This window comes from Armigeres subalbatus, chromosome 3 (assembly GCF_024139115.2).
Source record: "Armigeres subalbatus isolate Guangzhou_Male chromosome 3, GZ_Asu_2, whole genome shotgun sequence".
In the NCBI taxonomy this organism is placed as follows: Eukaryota; Metazoa; Arthropoda; class Insecta; order Diptera; family Culicidae; genus Armigeres; species Armigeres subalbatus.
In genome coordinates this window covers 252,428,458-252,455,458 of record NC_085141.1, presented here as the reverse complement: position 1 = coordinate 252,455,458, position 27,001 = coordinate 252,428,458, and the positions used below count along the sequence as shown (strand labels likewise).

At 39.9% G+C, this 27,001-nt stretch overlaps 2 protein-coding genes and 1 pseudogene across 3 annotated transcripts in view; 1 reads left to right on the top strand and 2 right to left on the bottom strand.

Moving 5' to 3' along the window:
* Nucleotides 1-4,370: 4,370 nt before the first annotated feature.
* LOC134228072 (small ribosomal subunit protein eS26) lies at nucleotides 4,371-6,408 on the top strand. Its single transcript, XM_062709846.1, has 3 exons — nucleotides 4,371-4,527; nucleotides 4,829-5,006; nucleotides 6,068-6,408. The coding sequence occupies exons 1-3, from the start codon at nucleotides 4,525-4,527 to the stop codon at nucleotides 6,232-6,234; spliced, it is 348 nt and encodes a 115-aa protein (XP_062565830.1). The 5' UTR covers nucleotides 4,371-4,524; the 3' UTR covers nucleotides 6,235-6,408.
* A 345-nt stretch (nucleotides 6,409-6,753) lies between these two features.
* On the bottom strand, nucleotides 6,754-10,409 carry LOC134222403 (uncharacterized; annotated as a pseudogene).
* A 3,199-nt stretch (nucleotides 10,410-13,608) lies between these two features.
* Nucleotides 13,609-27,001, bottom strand: part of LOC134223586 (uncharacterized) — a 41,418-nt gene continuing 28,025 nt past the window's right edge. The window contains exons 2-5 of one of the 2 annotated variants that reach the window (XM_062702769.1): nucleotides 17,746-18,368; nucleotides 15,889-17,681; nucleotides 14,984-15,564; nucleotides 13,609-14,804 (exon numbers count right to left, since the gene is read on the bottom strand). In XM_062702769.1, coding sequence (XP_062558753.1) covers nucleotides 14,700-14,804; nucleotides 14,984-15,564; nucleotides 15,889-17,681; nucleotides 17,746-18,368 — 3,102 coding nt within the window. In that variant the 3' untranslated portion in view covers nucleotides 13,609-14,699. Of the gene's footprint in view, nucleotides 14,805-14,983; nucleotides 17,682-17,745; nucleotides 18,369-27,001 lie in introns of both variants that reach the window. The other variant, XM_062702768.1, reaches the window with a different exon arrangement.

Genomic DNA, 27,001 nt, shown 5'->3' with positions numbered 1-27,001 from the left:
TCAGAATATTATAAAGCCTATCGTAAATATCATACATGGTATGATTAACGTACGGTATTTCGAATGATTCCATAAACAATTCTACTTTAATTTTCAATACCGTCAACTGGGGGGAAGATGATCCTTTTTAAGACAAAACATGCAATAACAATGTGTGTTTACATTTTAAATCGAAACAAATATGTTTAAAACATGTACTGCTATACGTTGCAATAATCAACAACTTAAGTTTTCTGAAATACATTCGCATTTATTAAAATAAATTAAATTATCACACATTTTTGGGTAATGGGGTTTGGGGTGAAGTTGATCAAGACAGCTCTACTAAAATCATTATGACCTAGTAGTCAAAATACACTAGGTTATTTGTATGAATGTTGAATTTACCACGTAAAGAAGTCTACGAAGTCAATATTTAAAACGAAAATAGCATCATTTATGACTATATCTCTCTTTCTTCCACAAAATACATTTTCATGATTACAATCGAAAAACTCGGATTTCTACCTAGTGGTAACATTACTTGAACGGAGAATATTGTTGACTACCGTTTCATAAAAAATTTGGCACTTTTGATTGACACATCAAATGATCATCTTCACCTCAATGATCATCTTCCCCCCAGTTGACGGTACTCAAAAAATGATAGCTAGAAAAATAGTCGTATAATACCATTCTATTCGGGATGGAAGAAGAAGCTTGCAATGCACTTATGAGATTGACTGATTCACCGAAACCAATTCCTAAACTGTTAGCAAGTTTCAATACTAAATATTATCATACGTTTATATTGTAATACACTGGAGTCATTTTTTACGCGGATGATATGGGCCACGTGAATTAAAACAAAGTTAAACCCCGCGTAAATTCCAAAGTATGTCTGAATGAACCGCAGAAATCCCGAAATTCGAGTGAAAAAAAATCGCATAAAAAGCTATTCGTGTAAAAAACAATCGCGTAAAAAACGACTTCAGTGTGCAGCGTTGACTCTTCCTTGATCGAATGATCCAAGAAAATTGAAAATCCATCGAGAAATGGCTGAGATATTAACGATCAAAGTCTATCATATTTTCGTGACGTTTTTCGATTTTTTGCAATTTTAAAGTGTACCTCAATATAGAAAAGACAGACGTAGTTCTACGTCAAAAATATTTGGTAGGTGTAGTAGCGGACAACCTTCCTACATAACTGGTACCAAATAGTTTTTCGTGCAAAGTTCCTACACTGAAAATAAGAGTGCAGTAGATTTAACCATGGTCGTGTAGTAAAAATAACAATTCAATCAATTGTCAAAATAAATCCATAAAATTTTAACAATAACAACATTGTTTTTAAAATGACTATTCTACCATGGTCTTTTTTACCGTGCACATGGTACAAATAACAATAGCTTCATATTTTCATTCGGTTTGTTCAATTTTCATCGAAACACGTCACTTGTCCGCTTGTCCGTTTTGCTAATCAAAGTTCTGTTTTTATTTGTGGAAATTACTGTCGACGGATTACTTCTGGATGCAGTGATAGTTGATGGTTTGTATTCCCATGTTTTAAGAAAAATATATATTCATTTATTTCCTTTTTTTTTAGCCCGTGATGAAATCCCGGAGATCCGAGACACTGGATTTATTAGATCGACAATTCGTGTTTGTTCCGTGATTAAACGAGATCCTGCGATTTGCAATTCGTTCATTTGCGCCTCTAATCCGTCAGTACAAGTTTCTTCACGAGCAATATCCTCTTCTCTCTACATCAGCTGCTCTGAGCGTTCCTGAGGAAATTTTCAAACGGAAGGAAAATGGAAAGATTCTCAGAGAAATTTCCACCAGAGCTACCAGTAATTACCTCGTTATATGATCTGATAGCCATTAGATTCAATCATTTATTTTCTTCTACATGAAGTGTACTTCAATTCACGCAACGCAGCGATAAACAAAAATCATCTAACCGGAATGCTCTATAATCGTTCCCTCAACCGGTACAAAAAGCATCAGCTGCTTACCAAACAGGATCATAAGGATACCGCTGATTACTGGAAAATATTTGAGTTTTGACCCTGACAAGGAAAGGTTATAATTGAACTTATAATTGCACTTCATTGAATCAAAAAACAGAGTACGTTCAAAGCATGACTCCGAATAATAATATTCATATATAATTTCCAAAAAGTTAGTTATATAAGGCTTAAGAAATACTTTGTGTAAACTTTAAGAAAAACAAAAAAAATCGGTAAATAAAAAAAATGAATCATTGTGTTTATTGCATAATTATTGCCGAATTTACGGAATCTAGACGAAATATAACAATAAATTTCAATAAAAAAAACTACATGCAGCAGTTAGATTTACTACACAATTGTCATTTTAAAAGAAACTGGTATTTATTTTAACCTTTTATTTTAGTTAAAATAACCATGCTTTATGGTAATTTTGACATTTGTTTGTGTATTATTCAGCCATGGTAAAAAATACTACACATTATGTTCAAAATAAACGTAGTACGTAGTCTGCACAAATCAATTGGTGTTGTGCATTTAATTTAAACTATCAATATGGTATTTTTTACCACAATGCTGTTTTCAGTGTACTGTTGAGAAAACCCGCGTTAGATGGCTTTCGACATACAAACTTCAGGTGGTTAACTCATGCTGGCTATTTTTACATATACGATAGCGTCTGGATGCTGGTAGTGGCGGGTAGGAGGCCAGCCACTGTATGTGATTGATTGTCCACATTGTTTTGAATTGTTTTGTCCTTCGAAATCATCCCATTAAAGAACCGTAAAATCAATTGTTTGGCTCTGAATATTGTATAAACATTTTTCGATTTTTTTATGGTTAAGATGCATAACAAGCCCCCTTTTTATTGTAAAAGTGCCATTTACCATTCATTTTATCGTAGAAAACCATTTTTTCTTATATGATTTAATTGTTTTTTTTTTTTTTTGCTAAATATCTTGGCTGTGCATATGCACAGCATATGTTTCGAAATGGACAAATTGATATGAAATTTGCGAAAAAGAATCCACGTGTCTTGGAGGGACTCGAACCCTCAACCTCCGCCTATCTAGAGAGTAGGAGGTTGAGGGTACGAGTCCCTTCAAGACACGTGGATTCTTTTTCGCAAATTTCATATCAATTTGTCCATTTCGAAACATATGCTGTGCATATGCACAGCCAAGATATTTAACAAAAAAATGGTTTTCGTACGGCCGAGTTGCCGAATAATACACACTTAACTCATTTCACCGTATTCGGTAAATTTTACCGAAATCTCAACAGCAGAACTGTTCGGTAATTTATTTTACAGATTTTTTGAATTTTTTTTCCATTGCACAACTGTCAAAATCACCGAAAATCAGTTAAATTATTTACCGAACAGTTCTGCTGTTGAGATTTCGGTAAAATTTTACCGAATTCGACGATTTATTTTAAGTGTGTATGCAATTATATGATTTAATTGTTAAAACTTTATAATCACATTCAATAGTAATTGAATCATTTGTTTGAGAAACTTCATAAGTCCATTTTACACTATTTCGAGAAAACAACAAAAAACTGTTTTCGAACAAATTTTCACCGAATATTTCGATTTCTTCGATACAGATCAATAGTTTTTGGCAAAACTCAACACCCTGGGGCACTTTCAGTGCAAAAAATGTAAGCAGTTCTTTACAATTGCTCTTCACGTATTTTTTGCCAGAATACGTATTTTTGGACGAAGATTCAGAATATATAAAAATCTCATTTTGGCCAAAAATGTTACATATACAGTTTCTCAAACAAACGGTTCAATTACAGTCGGGATTCGCTGGTTGGGATTTTAATGCTTGGGTCACTTATTAGTTGGGCCAAGCAACCGTACACTCAGCGAACTGGACTATCGAAATTCATAACTGGCGCCTTATGAATCTTCGACTGATTATTCCACCAACAGTGCTTCTTATACGCAGTTACCTTCCCGAGTAATCAAGCGTCGATGGGCGTGAGGTCTACATACTGGCCTTCCGACCCCGACGTCCATGGTTCGAACCCAGTCTGCCGCACTTCACTTTTTTTCAAATGAAAATCATCATTCATAAGGCAACATATTGAAATTCATACCGATTCCTTGTGGCAAATTTTCATAAGGCGTTTGATTGAAAATCATACGTCCATTTTCCTCAGTGTATGTCAAAATCGAGGTCAAAATTCATTGTTAACACGAAAAACGGGATAGGGCGTCACTGGACATCACTTGTGATGTTCATGTCGAAATGCACGTGTTCAAATGGCTGTCAGATGGCCCAACTAAAAAACCGAATTCGTTATAGTTTAATCCTGTTTAATCATAAACATTTTTTATCCGGGTTCAATCGTGCATTTTTTTATAGTGTGCCTTGCTCTAAAATAAAACACCCCTGCTTCATAAATAGTCGACAAAAGTGAAATCTCGATCAACAATCTGTCAGCTGGCTGTCAACATGCAAGTGTGAAACCGACCTTATATTTCTCTACTTCCGTGGCTCTTTCATCAATCTGTCACGAAAATGGTGAGTTCCACAAAATTTTTGAGTCTTTTGTGAAATTCAGTGATAAAAAGTGAATAAATGTGCCGCAAAATCTGATTACTAAGCAAATGAAATATTTGCTCATTTCTTTTTCGGTCAATTTGATCATTCGCTCATATGCGAGTCTCATAAAATACTTATCATAAAACAAGCGGATTTATTTTGCACAGTGATACATGTGTTTAAACATGGCGTTTTGTTGGTGTAAATAACTAGAATATACCGGCCAAAGATGTCTTAATTCTTGTTTATATAAATATTTCTGCAATTTATTTATTTTCAGACTAAGAAGAGGCGTAATGGAGGACGCTGCAAGCGCAACCGCGGCCACGTCAAGGCCGTGCGTTGTACCAACTGTGCCCGATGCGTCCCAAAGGATAAGGCCATCAAGAAGTTCGTAATCCGAAACATCGTCGAGGCCGCTGCCGTTCGTGATATTTCGGATGCTTCCTGCTACAACTGTAAGTACCAAAAAATATATTTTACTTTGAAAGGAGAAAAAAGTTCTGATGTTTTACACCGGTACATATAATAGTGTCATTACAGGGCTGGTAAAGCGGTACATAATGGGTTGCAAAGAATTTCAATGTTTTTTGGCTTTCTATTAATTGGAGGAAAGCTTTAATACATATATCTACCAGTCAAGGGGATTGATCTCCAAATTACTCTACACGACTAGATCGAATTTTAGGCCATACCATTTCTTCGATTATACCTTACCAAGTCCAAGTAGGGTAAATGTTCCATTTTGGACCCCTAGAGGAAGTGCTTACCGAATTTAGATTTTACCCTGGTCAATTGAGCCGAAGGAAAGCCTTATCTTCCGATTGGCTTGCATCAATGAGAAGATTCCTGCGTTTTAAATTCACAATCTCGACAAAAACTTATTATTTGCGTTCTGAGATTTTCAGTGATTTATACTTTTAAGCGTAACGCATTGTAATGCTCGCCTTCTTCATCAAACTATTTTCCCGAAATTTCATCTAAATTTCGCTTTTATCGCACGGGAAACCAGTGAAACAGATGCTGAACAATATTATTTTCCTGAAGCCAATGGGGGAATTAGCAGCGACATTGATTTCAGTTCAGAAATTAAGAAAATGTCGCCATGAGGGTCCAACATGTGTAGGGGTCCAAACCAAGTTGGTTACCGTACTAACTTGTAAAATAAAAGCTAATTTTTATTGAATTAGAAGCAATCTAAGGATAAAATACTAGGGGTGCTAAATCGAACATTTGCCAATGTGTTCAAATTAATTTTCTACTTGCTCCTTGATTATACGTTCATTTTGCTATTGTTATCAGCCCTGTAATTGCATAAAAAAAAACAGGTGGACTTTCAGGACAAATTATTCGTAAATTAATAAATACGAATGAATTCTATGATGAAAAACTACGGCTGATTATATGAAATGATATATAATATAATATTTGCTATCTGAATTCACCGAAAATCAAGTCCGAGCGGGTTTAAAGCTTGTCATTGATACTAACGTAGGACAACGTTTCCTTCTCCTTTCAGCTTATGTTCTGCCCAAACTTTACGCAAAATTGCACTACTGCGTATCGTGCGCTATTCACTCCAAGGTGGTTCGTAATCGATCGAAGGAAGCCCGCCGAATCCGCACGCCACCTCAGCGAGCGTTCCCCAAGGATATGAACCGTCAGCAGAACGCTCAGCGCAAGTAAGAAACTGAACGTGTGACGGACTTTCTCCCGCGAATTTAGATCCTCTCACCATTCCGATTTTCCGGCTGTGGTCCGGGTGAGTGAGTTCGTCAGTGTATACAAGTTGCGTTTAGATACTTGAAAAAAATAAGAGAGAATACCGTTGAAAATAAGATTTACAAACATCTGAATTGAGTGCAAAGTGTTTTCATGTTATCCTGATGACAACCTATTAACGTTTCGATAGAAATTGGACGTTAAAAACTATGTCAAATCCAACAAAATTAGAATAGGTCCGTGTAGAAAGGTAATTATGTTTGTGTTTTTCGTACAGTAGGGTGTAATTAACAATTAAAAAGACGAGCTCGGTGGTATAGTGGCTACCGCTTCTGCCTTATAAGCAGGAGATCGTGGGTTCAATTCCAGGCTCGTTCCTTTCCTACTTTCTATTTCTATCTTAGTTCTTTATGTGTTCTGTTCTACCAAAACGATTCCTACTGTTATAACCTCCCACACAATCCCAAAAACCTCCCGTGGCGCCTATGAAAGGTCGTAGAGTCGCACCACGACAACATTTGGATTGTCCATTGCAGTTCGCTGCCTGTTGCTGGAATATCGTTTTGAGATCGAGAATTGTTATAGCAATCAACTGTTGTTCAACAGATGCACCCAAATGAACGTTGTGCATTTGCAGTGATGGTTGTGTCAACGGGGATGGGCTTGTTGCTGGAGCTGCGGGGAACCTGAGTTTTGGAGCTTGAGTCGCCGTCGGTGGACCTGCTGCGTAGTCAAGAATGCAACTGTTGGAATTGTGCTTGTTGTTGAAGTTGATATTGTTGCTGTTGCGACTGTTGCTGATTTGCTGTTGTTGTTGATGTGTTAACTGCTGAGTTGCGGTAATCGCCGTTAGTCCGGATTGTGTAGATACTATTTGTCGGGGATATTTGAGATCGTGTATTCATTGCCACCGTTGCAGCGGCTAGTACGGGTTGGCGATCTTTGGGTCCCTGCTGTAGGATATTTATAATGTCAGTTTGGCCATTCGACAGATTGGATAGTGGCATCTGCCGGGGATTGTAAGGAATTTTGCATCCTTCGGCATTTTTGAGTCGTGTATGAATCGAGGTCATCGTTGACATAAGGTGACTGTGATGGTGCTGTATTGATGGCGGTTGGGCTTGGGCGTGCCTGTTGAACTTGTGATTGTTGAGGGGCAATTGCTGTTGCTGGTGTGTGATAACTTGCTGTGGTGATGCTGCTGTGATTGTTGAATCATTTGGGGTGGTTGGTGATAGTGATGTTGTACAGAGTTGATCCAACATGCGTTCCGGCACAGCTTGGACACGGTCCATTGCATTATTCATCTTGTGCTGTTATGCTACCAGAAGTGCGCCCGCGTATTACTGTGCACAACTTGGTTTACTGCTCCACCGCCACCAGTAATGGATACCACCTCCATCCATGGTCTTGTTTCGTGTTTGATTTTAAACTGGCGATGTTATCACCTTGTAATCGCTATCTGCGGTCCTTCTCCTTACCACGATTATTAATCTTATTCTCCTGATAGCGCTTATTGTGACCATCCTTTCGAATAACATATCCACCATCGGTCCTGCTGTCCCGATAGTTATCGGGATAGCTGATCGTAATCGCGTTCTCTATCCCAATTACGCTCGCGATCTCTATCGATCCTATCACGTTCTGATCTGGGCTGCTCATATCGTCATTGCGATCTCTTTCAGTCTGATCGCGACTCGATCACCATGCTTCGATTGCCATTGCTACCACGATGCGTTCGCTGGTTCTTCTTTCCGTTCGCTGTCTTCCAATGAGATCATCACTCGATCACCACCACCGGATGATCGCGATTGTTTGCTAGATCGTCTTGCTGTCGGGTTTTACCGTTGTTAGTTCCCAACCCAGGAAACTCTTCTGGCGTGGACTTTCCGTGACGGATATGATCAACACATTGATTTGGAGATGCGTCTTCATCCTCCCAATTCCTGGTGTATCGATTAGGACCTCGACTGAAAAAGAAATATATTTCTATAAAAATCTCCTTTATTCAGAACAAAATCAAACTCACGTAACGTCTCCTCCTGCGGGCCGCGGGGACCGTCTTCACTGCGGATGTCGTACCCGTAGGCTGAAACCAGTTCTGTCTTTGATTTTGGAGCCTGCTCGCCTCATCGAACCGATCGTGTGTCCACGATCAGCTGACACTTGCCATTTTTCGTTGCTTTGGACACGCATTTTGTCGCCCTTCCTTTCACTGCCGGGCCCGGCTGGGTCCTCGCTGTTTAAGCTCATCTACCAGCCTTCATATCTTCCTCGTCCTCCAACGTTCGGTCATCGTGCTCGTAGAAGGTTCCTTTCTTGGGAATATACTGGATTGCTCCGATCTTCACGTCATCTACCTTACGCTTCTGTCCGTCTCCTGCTCCTGGCCGTCGCTCTGCCGTTCGTTATCCAGCACTTCGATGACTCGTCATCTGAACGTCGTCAGCGTCTTCTCCCCGCGCCATCGGACCAACCCATCTTCTCTCTCGCTCGCTGTCCTCTTCTTCCTGATCATCATATTCCTGCCATCCGATGGAGAGTCGGACGCTGTGTCATACTCGATTCGACTGTGGCTAACCGCTCTGCTGCGATGTGTCTTCCCGGCTGCATCGTTGGCATTCTGGTGATTTGAAATTAAAAACAAAGATCATTAAAAGGAATTGCAGTAATAAATTGAAATAACACCTTATAAATCAATTTTAAATCAAGGATGTTATTTCAACTGCATAAAAGTTTATAATGATTTTAAAAGGTGGTTAGAAGCAGAGGGTAAAAGGACATTTTCTCAATTTTTGTTGACTATAGTAAAAATGCTATGGTTTCAGAGCTTTACGGCAATATGTTGATATAGTTTGTACGTTATTTGTAAAAATTGAAAATTCATAAAAAACATTTTTTTTGAACTCCCACATATTGTGAACGAAAAGAAATTTTGACCATTTTCTCAAAACTAAGTTTTTTACTTACACCCCTCAAATAGTACTTTTCTTAAAGCCAGTCTAAGAATTATTAACCATTAGCTATGTATAGCTAAATATTTTCATAGGAATAAATGGTCCGAGAGGTCTACCACCAAAAGGGAAGCTATTAGTAGAGGCTTAGGTTTGTTGTATACATATGATTGCAAATTTCCAATTAGTAGATTTTTTTTTCCTGTCGTACAATATCCACTGCGACCAGATATTTGATCTATTAAGTGGCCCTTTATAGTATAGTAGAAGTGATAGTCTAAAACACTATTGAAGAGTGATTTGAACTTACTGACTATGATTATTATCCATGAGTATAATTAAACGAATGAAGTTTATTGTCTTGTTGGGAGAAGTTATCCAAAATCCGAGGGTTCAATAAACCCTTCTCAAAATGTTCTTCTATGAAAAGTGCTACAATCACAAGTAAATGTTCCGAGATTCAATTCAAAGTTACAGAAACGACAGATATCGTCTTCCAGCTCCCAAGTTGTTTTAAATAGTATTTACTGGTACAGCACCTGTTATTAGCCACTGAATACATAGTCTTTTTTTGATAAGCCAAAACCTTATAGTTATTAGTATTTGGAGTTATGAATTCTTGATTGTCGTGCTGTCCTTGTATTATTCAGATTTCATTTATTTCAGTTTTCAAGTTCTTTAGTTCCCATTTTAAGAGTACATTCGAAATGCACAGAATGGTTCTGGACCCCGAAATAGTTTGAAGATCCTTTCGCTTAACAAGTCATTTTTCTACTTCAATTCAAGTGCCCAGGGAACCCAAAATAAATTCAATGTATTATTTGAGCCACCTGTTGAGTAGATTGAATGCATTCCAAACTAATCTTGAATGTACGTACGATTTCAGCGCTTTTAGCGTCACAACTCAGAAAAATACATATATTTGCATATCTGTAGTTACGTCGTAAGCAAACGGTAGTGCACTCAATAATTGTCTGTATTTCTGCTTGAAACACGGTTGGCCATTTACCCATTGGAAACAGATATATTTACTCCAGGGCCGTTAGGCCAGCTCCCACTATTATTTAATTTTGATTCCATCTGTATAAATGACTGAGCCTGGTTGAATACTCAGGTCCTTGATTCCCACTCAAGTGACTAGGCTCTTACATTGAATAGTCGTTCAAAGTTGTATTTCGTATTCATCCGGTCTTTATGATTAAATAATGATTATTTTAATTTCCTAAGTATACTGAGATGACCCTAAGATCTCCCTCGAAGAACGTTATTGTTCTTTAATCTTAGTGTACTTTTCGGCTTCTAATTAGGAACGAATGTAAAGGTATAGATTCAATATTGCATCAGTGCATTAGAGGCGTACGCGCCTAGCCGCCTGTGATGGACATATAGTAGCTCTGAAGTTTTCTCTAATTCTTCTGAATATATTTCACTTTTGTTTTTGGCCAGCAGACTAGTGAAGCATATATTATTCGAGGTCTTACTATAGAGTGTAGATCAGTGAATCATTTAGGCTTAGTCCCCATGTTACTAATGGTTTTTTCTTATCCATAAAGATTTGTAGCTTTACTGATTAAAAAGATCTATGTGGAGTTCAATTAGTTTACATATCAGAAGTACTCAGATATTTCACTTTGAGAAAGTTCTAACCTGATGCCCTTTAAATATATATCTGGAACTCTAATACTTCTTCTACGTGTAAATGGAATTATAGTAGTTTTTTGAGCTCGTTAGCAAGCCCTCATTTCATTCATCGTACAGTTAGGTTGAGCAGATTGTAATGTCTCTAATTATATGCATATTTTTCCTCGAAATCTAAATTACTATGTCATCTGTAAACCACAATTTCAAAGCCCTTCCTTCAGATTCGAATAACTCATCAATTATTAGCGACCATAACAGAGAGAGAGAACTCTTCTTGAGGACAACCTTTAAGTTTAAATCACTGTTGTAGATCCAAGATCACAAGAGATTTTCTACCTTGTAACATTTTCAAATATCCAATCTATAATAGAATTATCAAAATTCTTTTTATCATAGTATTTCTCATAGAATTATGAGATGCATTATCAAATGCACCTCAATATCTAAAAACGCAGCTAACATTATTTCTTTGCTTCTAAAGTTTTTCTTTTGTCACTAGCGTATGAAGTGCAGTTATTGTTGATTTTCATGTTGGTATGCAAATGATATTTGTTTATGACATTAATTCTAAATATTCCTTATGATAATCATCGATCACTTTCCATACTTTCATATAAATGACGAGCTTATTGATCTAAAAGATTTTGGACCTGTTTTATCCTTTTTATTAGCTTTGGGTATGAATAGTACGCGCACTTTGGCCAAGTTCTTTATATAGTTTAAATTGAAACTAGCTCTAAACATTTCAGTCAAACAAGAATTAATATTTCTTTACTTTTTGGATCATCACTGGGTCGAATTTCATCATTACCTGGATTTATATGGTTCAAACGAGTTTATTCCCATTCCACCTTGGTTGAGTGAAAAACGACCTGCAAGATGTCGCGTATTATCTCTGTCTATTGTTCCAGATGTTACCAAAACATCATTGTGTTCTTTGATTCATTATACTGGTCTTTAATGATCCAGTATGTGAATCCAAGGTGTCCTTTTCATCAAGTAGAAGAGCCTGGGAAAGTGTTTCACATCAAAATTAGTGTTCCTGCTGTATTGGATAAACATCCATCTTTTTCTTTTTAAAGTACCCAGACCATTTTAATGTTCTAGATAAAACTCTTTTGAAGTCTAGCAACCACAGGTACTCTCATGTTCTACATGTGTGCCTCCAGTTTTTTCGTTTAGCCTTCTTAGTTTCATTGATACAGTGAGTGATTTCCTGTATTCATCCCACTGTAAAGTACGTTTTTACTCGATTAACTATTCTGAGTTTTCTAATCTTTATTCCACCAAGGTACATCCCTGTCGGTTTATCATCTTAACTGGCAACGTTATTGAAAGATTATATATCTATTAGCAGGTGGCCACGAAACCTCGATTTTCAAATTCCCGGTTTCTTTCCACTTTTCCGTATTTTTGTCAAATTTTCCTGGTTTAATTTAACTGAAAAAATCAGAATAAGAGTTTTACCTTTATACTTAAATTATTAATTAACTAATTTGAACAAAGATTTAACCTGAAGACAATCTTCGTTTCCGACAAAATAATGATTCAGTTTTCTAAAAAGATTCACATTTTAGGCAATCAAAACATCTGATTCTAATTTATTCAATTTTACTTTTTGATTTCTAGAATTAATGTCTAGAAAAATAAATCTGGATTTTATTGAAACTTTGAACGTTCCCATTCAATATTAGTATATTTGAAATGTTCTGCATGGAATCTATTATTATTTCCCCTATAAAAAATTAGGAAAACTATCTTAGAGCATCTTTTCTCATCCAACCTCTATTATCGAGTTGACCTGATTTTGTCACTCCCGATTTTGTCATACCGATTTTATCACGTTTTCGACCGATTTATCACGTCCGATTTTTGCGTTTTCGACCGATTTTGTCACCCCAAAAATTTATTCATTCTTTCTATTTCGTAAAATACCAAAATAACATTGATTTTCGAAATAACTTTCACCGCCTAGTTTATTACGAACGACTTCTGAGTACCTGCGAAATTCTGTGTAAAATTTCGAAAGAAATAACGGTACTGTTCCATTTGCCTTTCAAGGCATAAAATGATTCAATTAGAATGAATTAAAAAAATGAAATTTTTTTCAATTTTTCACATAATTCTGTTTTACCCAAAATTCACCAGGGGTGATAAAATCGGGTATATACTGTATAGGTTAGTTGTGGAAAATACCAAACAGAGAGCTCGTACGTTCTACCCTAGGATAGGATGTGCCAATTAGTCAGTAAATCGTACCGATTTTCTGTCAAAATCGTACGGTTGCTGATTGGGTGAAAATGACAATTGGCGTTACTGGGTAATTAAATCTCAAATTTATAAATAAAAATTCAAAGTTTTTTTTAACCTTGATTGAAATGAATTTATGCTAAACTGCAAATGATGTATGCATGATTCTCAAGGTTGCTTATTTAAAACACTCGATTAGAAGACATTATTAACCAACTTTCCCAATTCACTGTAAAATTCAATTAATTCCTTTGTAAAAACTTTTTCTGATAGTAATGCAACATCCTTTTATTAATAATGGAAGAAATGAACGAAAATATTATTTTTTTACACATTTTTTTATGCTTTATTATCGACACTTTCAGCCTAAGGCTGCTCTGTCTTCTGTTTTTTACATATATTTTTGGATTTTGCCAAACAAAATTCGAAGCACTGTCACCACTCGTCAAGCAATCGACTGAGGAACATAGCGGTCGCAATTCAATTGTCATCCTATCCTAGCTTTTTTCCTCTTTAGTATCTATAGAATTCCAACTTATTGTAAATTATAAATACAATTCATAAATTTTTCTTTCCATTACAATCATAGTCCTATCAATAGTTTTTAGTTGCACAATCGCTTTCTCGAATGTTTTTTTTATCTCAAATTCCAATATCTATCCATTGAAGGTGAAAAGGGGAAGTTGGTGTGTATATGTGCTCTATAATTCAACTTTACGTTTCGATCCTTAATCTGCCAAAGTCTACTGTCTAATTAGTGTTCCATCAACGCATTATGTCCATATATATTACGCATTCTCATATTTATATCCCGAGTTGGGGAAGAAAAAGGAAAAACCAATAAACAAAACCTGTATGCTCTATGTGTGATCAAGCAAAATCAATCTTCACTGGTTCATCGTTCCTAGTCGCATAATATCGCGAGAGATGGTTGACGTTTCATATTTTTTTCAACATTCCTAGATGTCTATTAAATAGCAGGATAGAGGATAATATTTTCAATTCACAACGTCTAAATTTCACAAAGTGTCTCTGCAAGCTTGTTCAAAAATATATAATTCGGTTCGGAGATTCAATCCAAATAATTATGCAAATGCATTCTCAGAGGTGTAATATGAGCGAAATAGTTGTATAACTTAGGGAATAGAACTTTTCCGCTAAAGAATTTCTAAAAAGCTAACCAGAGCGAATGTTTATCAAAATCTTGCATATTAAGCCATAACATAAATCTACGGTTTGTGTCGTGCAAAGCTAGAGAGTATGGGATGTAGATTAACGTATCACCCCGAGGGGATCACCAATAAACAAAGTAGCAGCTATTGGAGGATCATTGATCTTCAACACATACATATCAGGGTAACAACAATCGGTCGAAGTCGTATGAAGCCGATACAATATAAAGATGCTGACAGTTGAATAATGTTCCGCACATACACATTACAAAAGCGGTTCCATGCGAACGCACAAAGGTACAGCCGACGACGGCTGCTGCTGGGTGCGGGTATTAACGGATTATTAGCTCGGTTGTTTGGCGCAAACCGCTTAGTACGGGTCCACAACATCTATGCCGCACGACTAGTAGCGTCAACCGGTTGTCGGATCCACAGCGGCTACTGTGGGTACGATTTCCAGCTTTTCCGGTCCACTCGCATCGACTAGTGGGAGCTTTTCCTCCTGTATTGTGAGTTTCTGTAAATGAGGGGAATTTTATATGTTGTTAGAAGTGTTTAAATATCTTTGTGGTTTTTGATGATGTCAACGGTTAGTCAACTACCGTTGACATAAAACCAATTCATGGGTCTTAAAAAGAAAAGTCTTAACACAGTTGTTTCATAAACAAATGTAAACAAAGTTCTGCGACTACTCACCTTCACCGATTCCCCAATTTTGTCCAACGAATCCAGTTCGGCGGCTTTCAGTGCCTCGGAAGTCACATCCGATACGCTGCCACTCATCGAAGACACAGCGCTGCCGCCCGCACTGGCACCACCAGTCGCTGTGGGGGCAGGTGAGGGGCTTTTCCGGATGGGTGGTTGGAACACAGGCCGCTGGACGAACATGTTGTCCAGGATGTGATCGATGTCACTGGCAGCGCCTGTCGTATTGGATGTCGTCCCACTGCCACCGGCGGCCGAAACACTGGATTCCTCACCTTCGTTGATGTTGGCGTTCGCTCCGGTGGTGCTATCCGCACCGATGCGATTGTTTTTGGACTTTCGTTCCGGTGGGGCCAGGATTGGGATTGCACTAGTTGGACGTCGCTGCGATGGCAGTGGCCGGGGAGTTTGCGTTTGGGACTGCGGGGCATAGTACGTGATTCCACTGGGATAGACGGCAGCGGCAGCCGGTTGCGCGGGCGTAAGAGGGACGGCTGGTGTTACCGGTTGGGGAACCACGGTGTTGAAGTTCTGATAGCCGGCGTAGGGTGCTGCGGGGTATTGGGTCGGCGCTGCAGGAGGAATTGAGGGAACGTAGTTCAAGATCTGAGGTGGTGGAGCGGCGGGGGCTGTTTGAGGGGCGGGTTGTGGTGTGGTTGTTGTCTGAGGGATGTAGGCGGCCGGCGGTGGAGCCTGTATGTACTGATGGCTACCCGAACTGGGCGTCGTGTATTGTTGGTATTGTGAAGCGGAAAGTAGGGGGTTCGGTTGTTGGGGAACTACCGGGACTGTCGGTTGTTGTTGCACTGGGACTGGTTGAGTAGGAGTTCCTGCGACAAATTCACTACCGGTAGGGGTGGGAGCTGAATAGTACGCGGATGGATGTTGATATTGACCTGTTGTTTGCGGTTTACTGACAGCAGCTGGTTGAGTTGTGTTTTGAACCAGGTAATCTGTTTGCAGATTAAGCGGCAGAGATGGCTGGTTCATTTGATAGTTCTGCTTAGGAGCCTGAGCCGTGAGTTTTTGTTGTTGTTGATGTTGAAGCTCTTGTTGGAGTAGTAACTGTTGTTGCTGCTGCTGTTGAAGCAATTGTTGTTGCTGCTGTTCGTGAAGAGGCGACTGCACCACGACAACATTTGGATTGTCCATTGCAGTTCGCTGCCTGTTGCTGGAATATCGTTTTGACGATCGAGAATTGTTATCGTTAGCAATCAACTGTTGTTGCCCAACAGATGCACCCAAATGAACGTTGTGCATTTGAGCTGCAGATGGTTGTGTCAACGGGGATGGTGCTTGTTGCTGGAGCTGCGGGGGCGGAACCTGAGTTTGCGGAGCTTGAGTCGCCGTCGGTGGACCTGCCTGCGTAGTCAACGAATGCAACTGTTGGAATTGTGCTTGTTGTTGAAGTTGATATTGTTGCTGTTGCGACTGTTGCTGTATTTGCTGTTGTTGTTGATGTGTTAACTGCTGAGTTGCGGTAATCGCTGTTAGTCCGGATTGTGTAGATACTATTTGTCGTGGGGATATTTGAGATCGTGTATTCATTGCCACCCCCGTTGCAGCGGCTAGTACGGGTTGGCGATCTTTGCTGGGCCTCTGTCCCGCTGGTGTAGGATATTTAGCAATGTCAGTTTGGCCAATTTCGACAGATTGGATAGTGGCATTCGCCGGCGGATTGTAAGGAAACTTTGCATCTTTCGGCATTTTTGAGTCGCTGTATGAATCGTAATGATCATCGTTGACATAAGGTGACTGTTGATGGTGCTGTATTGATGGCGGTTGGGCTTGGGGCTGTGCCTGTTGAACTTGTGATTGTTGAGGGGGTAATTGCTGTTGCTGGTGTGTGATAACTTGCTGTGGTTGATGCTGCTGTGATTGTTGAATCATTTGGGGTGGTTGGTTTGGATAGTGATGTTGTACAGCACGTTGATCCAACATGCGTTCCGGCACAGCTTGGACACGGTCCATTGCATTATTCATCTTGTTGCTGTTACTGCTACCAGACAGTGCGCCCGCGCTATTACTGTGCACAACTTGGTTTACTGCTCCACTGCCACCAGTAATTGGCATACCACCTCCATCCATGGTCTTGTTTCGTGTTTGATTTTTAAACTGAAGCGATGTTATCACCTTGTAATCGCTACCTCTGCGGTCCTTCTCCTTATTACCACGATTATTAATCTTATTCTCCTTGTTGTGATAGCTATTATTGTTGACCATCCTTTCGGAACTATATCGTCCACCATCGGTCCTGCTGTCCCGATAGTTATCGGGAGCATGCTGATCGTAATCGCGTTCTCTATCCCAATTACGCTCGCGATCTCTATCGATCCTATCACGTTCTGATCTGGGCTGCTCATATCTGTCATTGCGATCTCTTTCAGCTCCCCGATCGCGATCACGATCACCCATGCTTCGATTGCCATTGCTACCACGACTGCGTTCGCTGGTTCTTCTTTCCGTTCGCTGTCTTCCAATGAGATCATCACCTCGATCACCACCACCGGATGATCGCGATTGTTTGCTAGATCGTCTTGTGTTCTGTCGGGTTTTACCGTTGTTAGTTCCCAACTCAGGAAACTCTTCTGGCCGTGGGACTTTCCGTTGACGGATATGATCAACCACATTGGATTTGGAGTATGCGTCTTCATCCTCCCAATTCCTGGTGTATCGATTAGGACCTCGACTGAAAAAGAAAATATATTTCTATAAAAAAAATCTCCTTTATTCAGAACAAAAATCAAACTCACGCATAACGTCTCCTCCTGCGGGCCCGCGGGGGACCGTCTTCACTGCGGATGTCGTACCCGTAGGCTGAAACCAGTTCTGCTCTTGATTTTGGAGCCTGCTCGCTCTCATCGAACCGATCGTGTGTCCATCGATCAGCTGACACTTGCCATTTTTTCGTTGCTTTGGACACCGCATTTTTGTCGCCCTTCCTTTCACTGCCGGGCCCGGCTGGGTCCTCGCTGTTTAAGCTCTCATCACCAGCCTTACTATCTTCCTCGTCCTCCAACGTTCGGTCATCGTGCTCGTAGAAGGTTCCTTTCTTGGGAATATACTGCGGATTGCTCCGATCTTCATCGTCATCTACCTTACGCTTGCTGTCCGTCTCCTGCTCCTGACCGTCGCCGCTCTGCCGTTCGTTATCCAGCACTTCGATGACGTCGTCATCTGAACCGTCGTCAGCGTCTTCATCCTCGTCGCCATCGGTGACCAACTCATCTTCTTCTCCGCTCTCGCTGTCCTCTTCTTCCTGATCATCATATTCCTCGCCATCCGATGGAGAGTCGGACGCTGTGTCATACTCGGATTCGACTGTGGCTAACCCGCTCTGCTGCGATGTGTCTTCCCGGGCTGCATCGTTGGCATTCTGGTGATTTGAAATTAAAAACAAAACGATCATTAAAAGGGAATTGCAGTAATGAATTGAATTAAATATTACACCTTATAAATCAATTTTTAATATCAAGGATGTCATTTCACAACTGCATAAAAGTTTATAATGATTTTAAATGAGGTGGTTAGAAGTAGAGGGGTAAAAGTGACATTTTCATCAATTTTGTTTGACTATAGTAAAAAATGCTATGGTTTCAGAGCTTTACGGCAATATGTTGATATAGTTTGTACGTTATTTGTAAAAAATGTGAAAATTCATAAAAAACCCAGATTAATCCACCTAGCGGTGATGGTGCCTTTCTCGTTCGTTCAAAAGGTTTGGGAAAATCTAAAATAACACCAATATGTGGATTGGTCTTATTTTTTATATTTGTTTATATGCATAAAAAAAAATCTTGCCAAACGCAATTTGTTGCAAACAAATCGGATGAGCATAAGAGCAAAAAATGGCATTTTATTTTGTAGTTTTAAAATTAGTATTTTCGCCATAACTTTTGACCCAATTGTACGATCTGGCCAAGTTTCTATAGGAAATAATGGGACAAGATTCTGCGTCGAATGCAATCTGATGCAAAAGATAATAGATGAAGTCTAAGTGCTAAAAAAGTGAGCTAGACTTTTTTGAACTCTTTTTCACAATAAATAGTAATTTTTCCATACCTTCTAAGCCCATAGTCCGATCTGGCAATTTTCAATGAGAATCAATGAGACATTCTGCGTCGAATGCAATTTAATGCGAGCAAATCGGTTGAGGAAAAGTACCTGAAAAATGAGGACATTTTTTTAGCGATTTTTCCATAAAAAAACCCAGATTAATCCACCTAGCGGTGATGGTGCCTTTCTCGACCTTCGTAAAATGCGTGTGCTTGAAAAAAGATGAGCTAGTGGCTAGGAGTAAAAAAGACAAATTTCTTTGTCCGTTCTATGAAAACCAGATTATTTTTGGCAAAGTTGAAAACCGAAAATCATATTTTGTCCCATTTCCGGATGTCGCAACTGCATCGCGAGTGGTGCCCGACTATGGCACAGTTGCGCACTACTCGCGATGCAGTTGCAACATCCGGAAATGCGAGAAAATGCGATTTCGCGGGACCTCGGTTCGGTTTTCAGCTTGATCTACAATATGCTAATAAGAATTTCGACATTTTTGTTTCCTTTTCCAATCTTTTTGACGTACATAACCCTGTTTTATTTCACCCAGTCATATATTTTAAGGATATCACTTTTGGATGTTAGTTGAACTGAAGCTCCGACTACACAAACTCCGACTACACAGACTACGAAAACGAAAATGTCATTCCCATCACGCGAGCGGAGGGCAATATTTGTTATGATATAAATCTCATGACCGTCTTTCTGCCAAACTCCCGTATGAAGTGGGAGAGACAGAGACATCATCTCAGTTCGTCGAGCTGAATCGATTGGTATATAACACTATGGGTCTCAGGCCTTCTGTAAAAGTTTGGTGTTTGGAGCGAACATACAGCCTTTTCGTATAAAAGGCTAAAATGGTGTTTCGGCCATAACTTCCGATCCCATAGTCCAGTGGTGCTCAGCATTTTGTGTGTTTTTTGCCTTAATTTGCTTATCACACAATAAAAATGAGCTTTCATCTTACAAGTTAGTACTTGGACGAAAGCTTTCAAATATATCTATCAGCAGAGGATATTAAAACGAATATTGGTGGTAAAATCATTCCGTACGACTTGATCAAAGTAAAATTACCCTGCGGCCCGCGTTGTTTTGCTTTGATCGTTTCGTACGGAGTGAATTTAACACCAACATCCGTTTTATTACCCTCAGCAGATAGATATATTTGAAAGCTTTCGACCAAGTGCTAATTTGTATGGGTTAAGCTCATTTTTATGGTGTGAGAAGTAAATTAAGGGAAAAACGCCCAAAGTGCTGAGCACCACTGCCATAGTCCGATCTAGCCAATTTTCAATAGGAAACAATGGGACAGGATTCTGCGTCGAATGCAACTTGTTGCGTGTGAATCGATTAAGGTTAGGTGGCCGAAAAATAGGTGACATTTTTTGTGATTTTTATGAAAAAAGGTATTTTGGTCATTACTTCAGATCCCATAGTCCGACCTGTCCAATTTTCAATAGGAAACAATGGGAAAGGATTTTGCGTCGAATGCAATTTGTTGCGAGCAAATCGGTTGAGAATAAGTGCCTGAAAAATGAGTGACATTTCTTACGCAATATTTTTGTATGAATTTGTATTTTGGCCATAACTCTCGATCCCATAGTCCGATCTGGCCAATTTCAAATAGGAAATAATGGGACAAGATTCTGCGTCGAATGCAACTTGTTGCGAGCAAATCAGTTGAGGATAAGTGCCCGAAAAATGAGTGACATTTTTTACGCGATTTGTTCGTATGATTTTGTATTTTGGCCATAACTTTCGATCCCATAGTCCGATCTGGCCAATTTCAAATAGGAATTAATGGGACAGGATTCTGCGTCGAATGCAACTTGTTGCGAGCAAATCGGTTGAGGATAAGTGCCTGAAAAATGAGTGACATTTTTTACGCGATTTTTTCGTATGATTTTGTATTTTGGCCATAACTTTCGATCCCATAGTCCGATCTGGCCAATTTCAAATAGGAAACAATGGGACAGGATTCTGCGTCGAATGCAACTTGTTGCGAGCAAATCGGTTGAGGATAAGTGCCTGAAAAATGAGTGACATTTTTTACGCGATTTTTTCGTAGGATTTTGTATTTTGGCCACAACTTTCGACCCCATAGTCCGATCTGGCCTATTTCAAATAGGAAACAATGGGACAGGATTCTGCGTCGAATGCAACTTGTTGCGAGCAAATCGGTTGAGGATAAGTGCCCGAAAAATGAGTGACATCTTTTACGCGATTTTTTCGTATGATTTTGTATTTTGGCCATAACTTTCGATCCCATAGTCCGATCTGGCCAATTTCAAATAGGAATCAATGGGACAGGATTCTGCGTCGAATGCAACTTGTTGCGAGCAAATCGGTTGAGGATAAGTGTCCGAAAAATGAGTGACATTTTTTACGCGATTTTTTCAAATGAATTTGTATTTTGGCCATAACTCTCGATCCAACTTGTTGCGAGCAAATCGGTTGAGGATAAGTGCCCGAAAAATGAGTGACATTTTGTTGAGTAGTTTTGCGCACACACACACACACACATACACACACACATACACACACACACACACACACACACAGACATCACCTCGATTCGTCGAACTGAGTCGATTGGTATATAACACTATGGGTCTCCGGGCCTTCTATAAAAAGTTTGTTTTTGGAGCGATCATATAGCCTTTACCGTATACTTAGTATACGAGAAAGGCAAAAACATTATTTTTTTGAACTCCCATACGATTTGTATGGAACGAAAAGAAATTGAATTTTTCTCAAAACTAAGTTTTTGTCACTTACACCCCCTCAAATAGTATTTCCTTTTCTTAAAGCCAGTTCAAGAATTATTTTCAATCCATTAGCTATGTCATAGCTAAATATTTTCATAGGAATAACATGGTCCGAGAGGTCGCTACCCACCAAAAAGGGAAGCTATTAGCAGAGGCTTATGGTTTGTTGTATAACATATGATTGCAAATTTCCAATTAGTAGATTGTAAGATAAGTAATGCCTTTCGAAATATGTATTATACGATGATATGACGATAATAAATGCGTGGGTGTCACACATCTGATCTTCAGTTAGATAAAAACATACACAGATGACAGAACACCATTCTCGAATTCGTAAACTAGTTAAAATATCAAAAATACATTGTAATTTATTTCACGATTTCCGAAAACGTGATCTAAATTGCGGTATTATTTTCCTAGTTCACGAATTCGGGAAAGTTTTTCATTGCGTGCATCAACGACTGGACATCCATCGTCAGTTATACACAACTAATAGATTGGATGTTGATCACTTCATAGTGCAACCTGTTAGCGCCGGCACAGATGCTATTTATGTGGCATTACGATGTATAAATCCTCCGCGAAAGCAAATATTTTTAATATAACACTTAATTGCTGCCAGACTCCGCGGCTCCGCTCCGGCTGTATGCTTCGTTCCATCATCGATCGGCGAGATTTCTCGCCTGTCGGTGATCACTTTCGTTCGGTCAATTTCATTTCTCCTAAAGTTGCATTTTTAGCAGCCTGTTTGCGTGAGCACTAATAAACCACAAATCCATCATCATCCGCTGAGTGAGTGTTAATTTACCGTTTGCTGCTGCATCGGCTGTCGCGTATCAACCTCAACTCACCATGAAGTTAGCTTTCGGAGGTTAAAAATGCATTCGCTGTGCACCGCCGTAGCCCACCAGCTCAGCAACATCAAAACGCTCTGATCAGCTGGGCGTAGCACAAAGAGAAAAAATGATAGGAAGTGGAACCTTTCACTCGTTTTTCCGTAGTCAATAAATGTGCTTGTTCCTTCAAAGAAATTAAACTACATCACATCAAGAAAAATACGTATTAAAACGACACCATCATGGATATCTATTATACAGAAAACTGTGAAGATATGTAGATAGCTCCATAATCAAGTGGTAAGTGAAATAACGGCTGGCGCAGTGTTTCTGAGCAAATATTTGAATCACAATTGTTCCATAGGGGTGCGTCGGTCCGAAAATCGTAGTTGGCGACGACGGTCAAATCTTCTACATTTGGTAAGGAAAATCGTATGAATTTCTCGGTAATTATCTTCTGAGTCACTAATTAATGAAATTGAGTGTATTACTTCTACGTGAAGTTAAACGATTTACAATGATATGGAAATGCCAATATCATCTTCCAAACTTAGACGTACACCCAGGTTTTTTTTTACGAGGGGGATACGTACCTCGTAAAAAAAACGTGTAAAAAACCGCGTTAATTTGAAAATCCGTGTAAAAAAACCATCGAAAAATTTTTCATTGAAAAAGACTTAGAAATTTATTGATAAGTGAAAAGTTTATCAGTCTATTTGATTGACAAAAACTTAGAAACTGGGTATTGCCGGAACGGGCTCGATGAGCGAAAGCCGGAAATTGGTGTTTGGCGTTATTTTGAAATTTCCAGTTAGACATGTGATTTCCGCGTCGGCGTGCCGCTGTATGTGAATTTACCACGCCACCGAATATTTTCTACCATATCGATGGATATTGGAGAACTGTTAAAGAAGTAGGTTGAAGGGTGTTGTACAATTTTGAAGAGGATTTTTACTGTTAAGTTCAGTTTTATCTAGCAGCATGAAGATTATTTAATTACTTACTTATGAATCCTGTACGCCTCCGGTGGAGCAAAGAACCGACTTGAAAGATCTCCATCCTGAGCGACGACCAGCTATCGCTTTTACCTGTAGCCAGGTTAGATTAGGGCCGACTTCTTCTATGAGCCGTCATGAGCCTCTGGGTTTGCCTCTGCTGCGATGTCCCGCTGCGTTCCAGTCTAATGCTAGTTTGCATATTTCGTTTCCGCTCCTTCGTGAAGTGTGGCTGATCCAGCCCCACTTCCTGATCCTGAGTTTCCATTACTATCGGCCTCGGCCTTACTATCGGACAATGGAGTCCATTGTTTGAGATCCAGTTGTGAGGCCACCAGGCACAAATTATGTACCGTAGGCATCTGTTGATGAACAACCGTATAACAGTACAGATTTCACGTTAGAGTTGAAAATTCGGATTTTGATGCGTTATATCTGCCTGTTCTTCCAGATATTACTTAAACTCGCAAAGGCAACCCTTGCTTTCTTGATCCGTGTGCCTATGTTGATCTTGGTACCGCCGTCTGACGCCACATGGCTTCCAAAATATTCGAACTTTTCAACATTCTCCACTGATTGTCCAACTACTGTAAAACTGGAAGAGGTTGCCGTGTTTACGTCCTACGATTTGGTTTTGTTGACGTTGATGACTAAACCTGCGGAAGACGAGTCGTTGAGCTTACTCTGCATATCAGCGCACCGTTGAGCGAGATGTTCACGTCTTCAGCCTATTCGATGTCGTTTAGATTCTCCATGGTTAAAGGCTGCCATAGGTTTGGCACCTACCAGATTAACGTCGATTACAATAAGGAACAGTAACGGTGATGGAATACACCCTTGTCTCACACCAGCTACGACCCGAATAGGGCCAAACACGACCCCATTGTGCAGTACTCTGCACAAGAAGACCTCGTACTATGCCTCGATGAGGCCGATAATTTTCTCAGGAACCCCCTTGCGTCTCAAGGTCCCCACATATTCTCAAGAATACCAAGTAAAGGGACTCTTGGAATTCGTTGACCTGCTCCAGAATGATACGGAGCGTGACAATAAGGTCCACACAGGATCTTCCGGCAAGGAACCCGGTCTGCTGCCGCCTGAAAGTCGCATCGATCTTTTCCTGAATCCGGGCTAGGATAACTTTGCATAGAACTTTTAAGACGGTACACATCAACATCATGTCTGATAACTAACGAGTACACAGTCAGGTCATCCTTTTTGGGCACCTTCACTAAGATACTTTGCAACCAGTCGACCGGGAAGGTTGAGGTGTCCTATATTACGAAATAAACGATGCAGAAGATGAGCAGATGTCATGGCAGATATTTGAATCTCTAGCAGTGAGGGCGCTCCGGTGTTGACGCGCGTTACACGTCGCATCCTGGACAAATCATGCTGGTGGCCTGGTTGGCACTTGAAAAAGGGTCGACCAATAACTGACCATTCGCGTCTTTTACAGGCATCGTTGCATTCATCTTCGCCCCGCTTAAGCGTTGTGAGATATCGTAGAGGAGGCGAAATACCTGATGACCTACACTAGCATGCTGAATTCTAACCTGGAGAAGAGATGTCAAGTTGACAGTATTTACATCGACTTTTCGAAGGCTTTCGATAAAGTTCCTCATGGATTAACTTTAAAGAAATTAGAACGTTTGGGATTTCCTGACTGGATTGTCACTTGGCTGCGTTCTTACCTGATTGGTAGGTCATCCTTCGTTAAATTAGGCTCTGCCTCATCCAATACATATCCTACGCCATCCGGAGTGCCACAAGGCAGTCACCTAGGGCCGCTGATTTTCATCATCTTCGTGAACGACTTATGCTGTAAACTTCGATCTCATCGCCTCATGTACGCCGACGATTTGAAAATATTTCGAATTATTCGATCATTGACCGATTGTGTTGCGCTGCAACAAGATCTAGATGTTATAGCCAACTGGTGTTGTTTAAATGGTATGGAGATAAATGCGTCGAAATGCAATTCAATAAGTTTTACCAAATGCAGAACGCAGATAAACTTTCGTTACTCGGCATGCGGAAACGAACTGAAAAGTGTGAGCTCCATAAAAGATCTGGGAGTTACGTTTGACCGCAAGCTGAATTTTAATGAGCATATTGCAACGACTATTTCCAAGGCTTTCGCCGTACTAGGCTTCATGCGCCGGAACGCTGCTGATTTTGATGACGTTTACACCCTGAAAAGCCTGTATTGCTGCCTCGTGCGAAGCATACTCGAATATGCTGTGCAGGTGTGGGCACCCTATCACGAAATCCAGATGACGCGAATCGAAAGGGTCCAACGCAGTTTTGTTCGTTTTGCCCTCAGGCGATTGCCGTGGGATAATCCTTTCAGGTTACCGCACTACGAAGAGCGATGCCAACTGATTCGACTCGAAACCCTTCGACAACGACGTGGAGAGATTTGCAGAGGGGTTTTGCATTTGACATTATAAACAACCACGTGGACTGCCCTGAGCTCTTGCAGCAAGTTAACTTTCATGTCCCAGCCCGTCGCTCCCGCCAACGTCAGCTCTTCCAGTCTGTCCGACACTCCACAATGTTTGGGCAAAACCACCCGCTGGAACGTTGCTTCAACCTCCTCAACGACATTGATTGGTTCGATTTTAATTGTAGCAGAACGATATTCAAAACTAGATTAAGGCAAATTTTAAGTTAGCATATAAGTTTTAAACCAGTCTGTACAGTTAACACTGAAGATGAAGATAAATAAAATAAAATAGAATGCCTCTGGTTGCTGTGGCTCTCTCTCCCCTTCGTCGGCAAGCGAGTCCGCCCACGCACGCTTGTCCCGTCGACAAGCATAATTAAGTAAAATTTTATTTTTATTAGAAGCTTGCATTCTAGGCGCTTTTTTTAATTTCTAGTTGTTTGTAGTAAGGAGGAATTTCAGCAGGAATCATCGGAGGAATTTCTGGGAGGAATTCTTGAAGAGTGTCTGGAGAACCTTCCAGAAGATTTCCTGGAGGTACTTCGGATAAATCTCCTGTGGCGCTTTCGGAAAAAATCTTTGAGGAAATTGAATTCTCGGAGGAATCTCAGAAAAAAAAACGCCGGAGAAATTCCTTTGAGGAACTGCTGGAGGATTTTTTATTCATATATTTATTTAGTAGGCACTCCGTGTTCTTAAGCGCTACTGAACCGTGATCTACTGTAGTATTCTGCTGTACAGAATGTATGGATTCCCGTAGTTCGATATTCTTGTCGTTGCCGATATCATCGTGAGTCCTTGTGATCAATTTTATCAGTTGTTGTCTGGCAGACGTGTCCGTGAGACGTTACCTCAAACGCCACCGTTGGGACTGCGCTGCCGGTGACTGACGAGGGTTTGGTGAA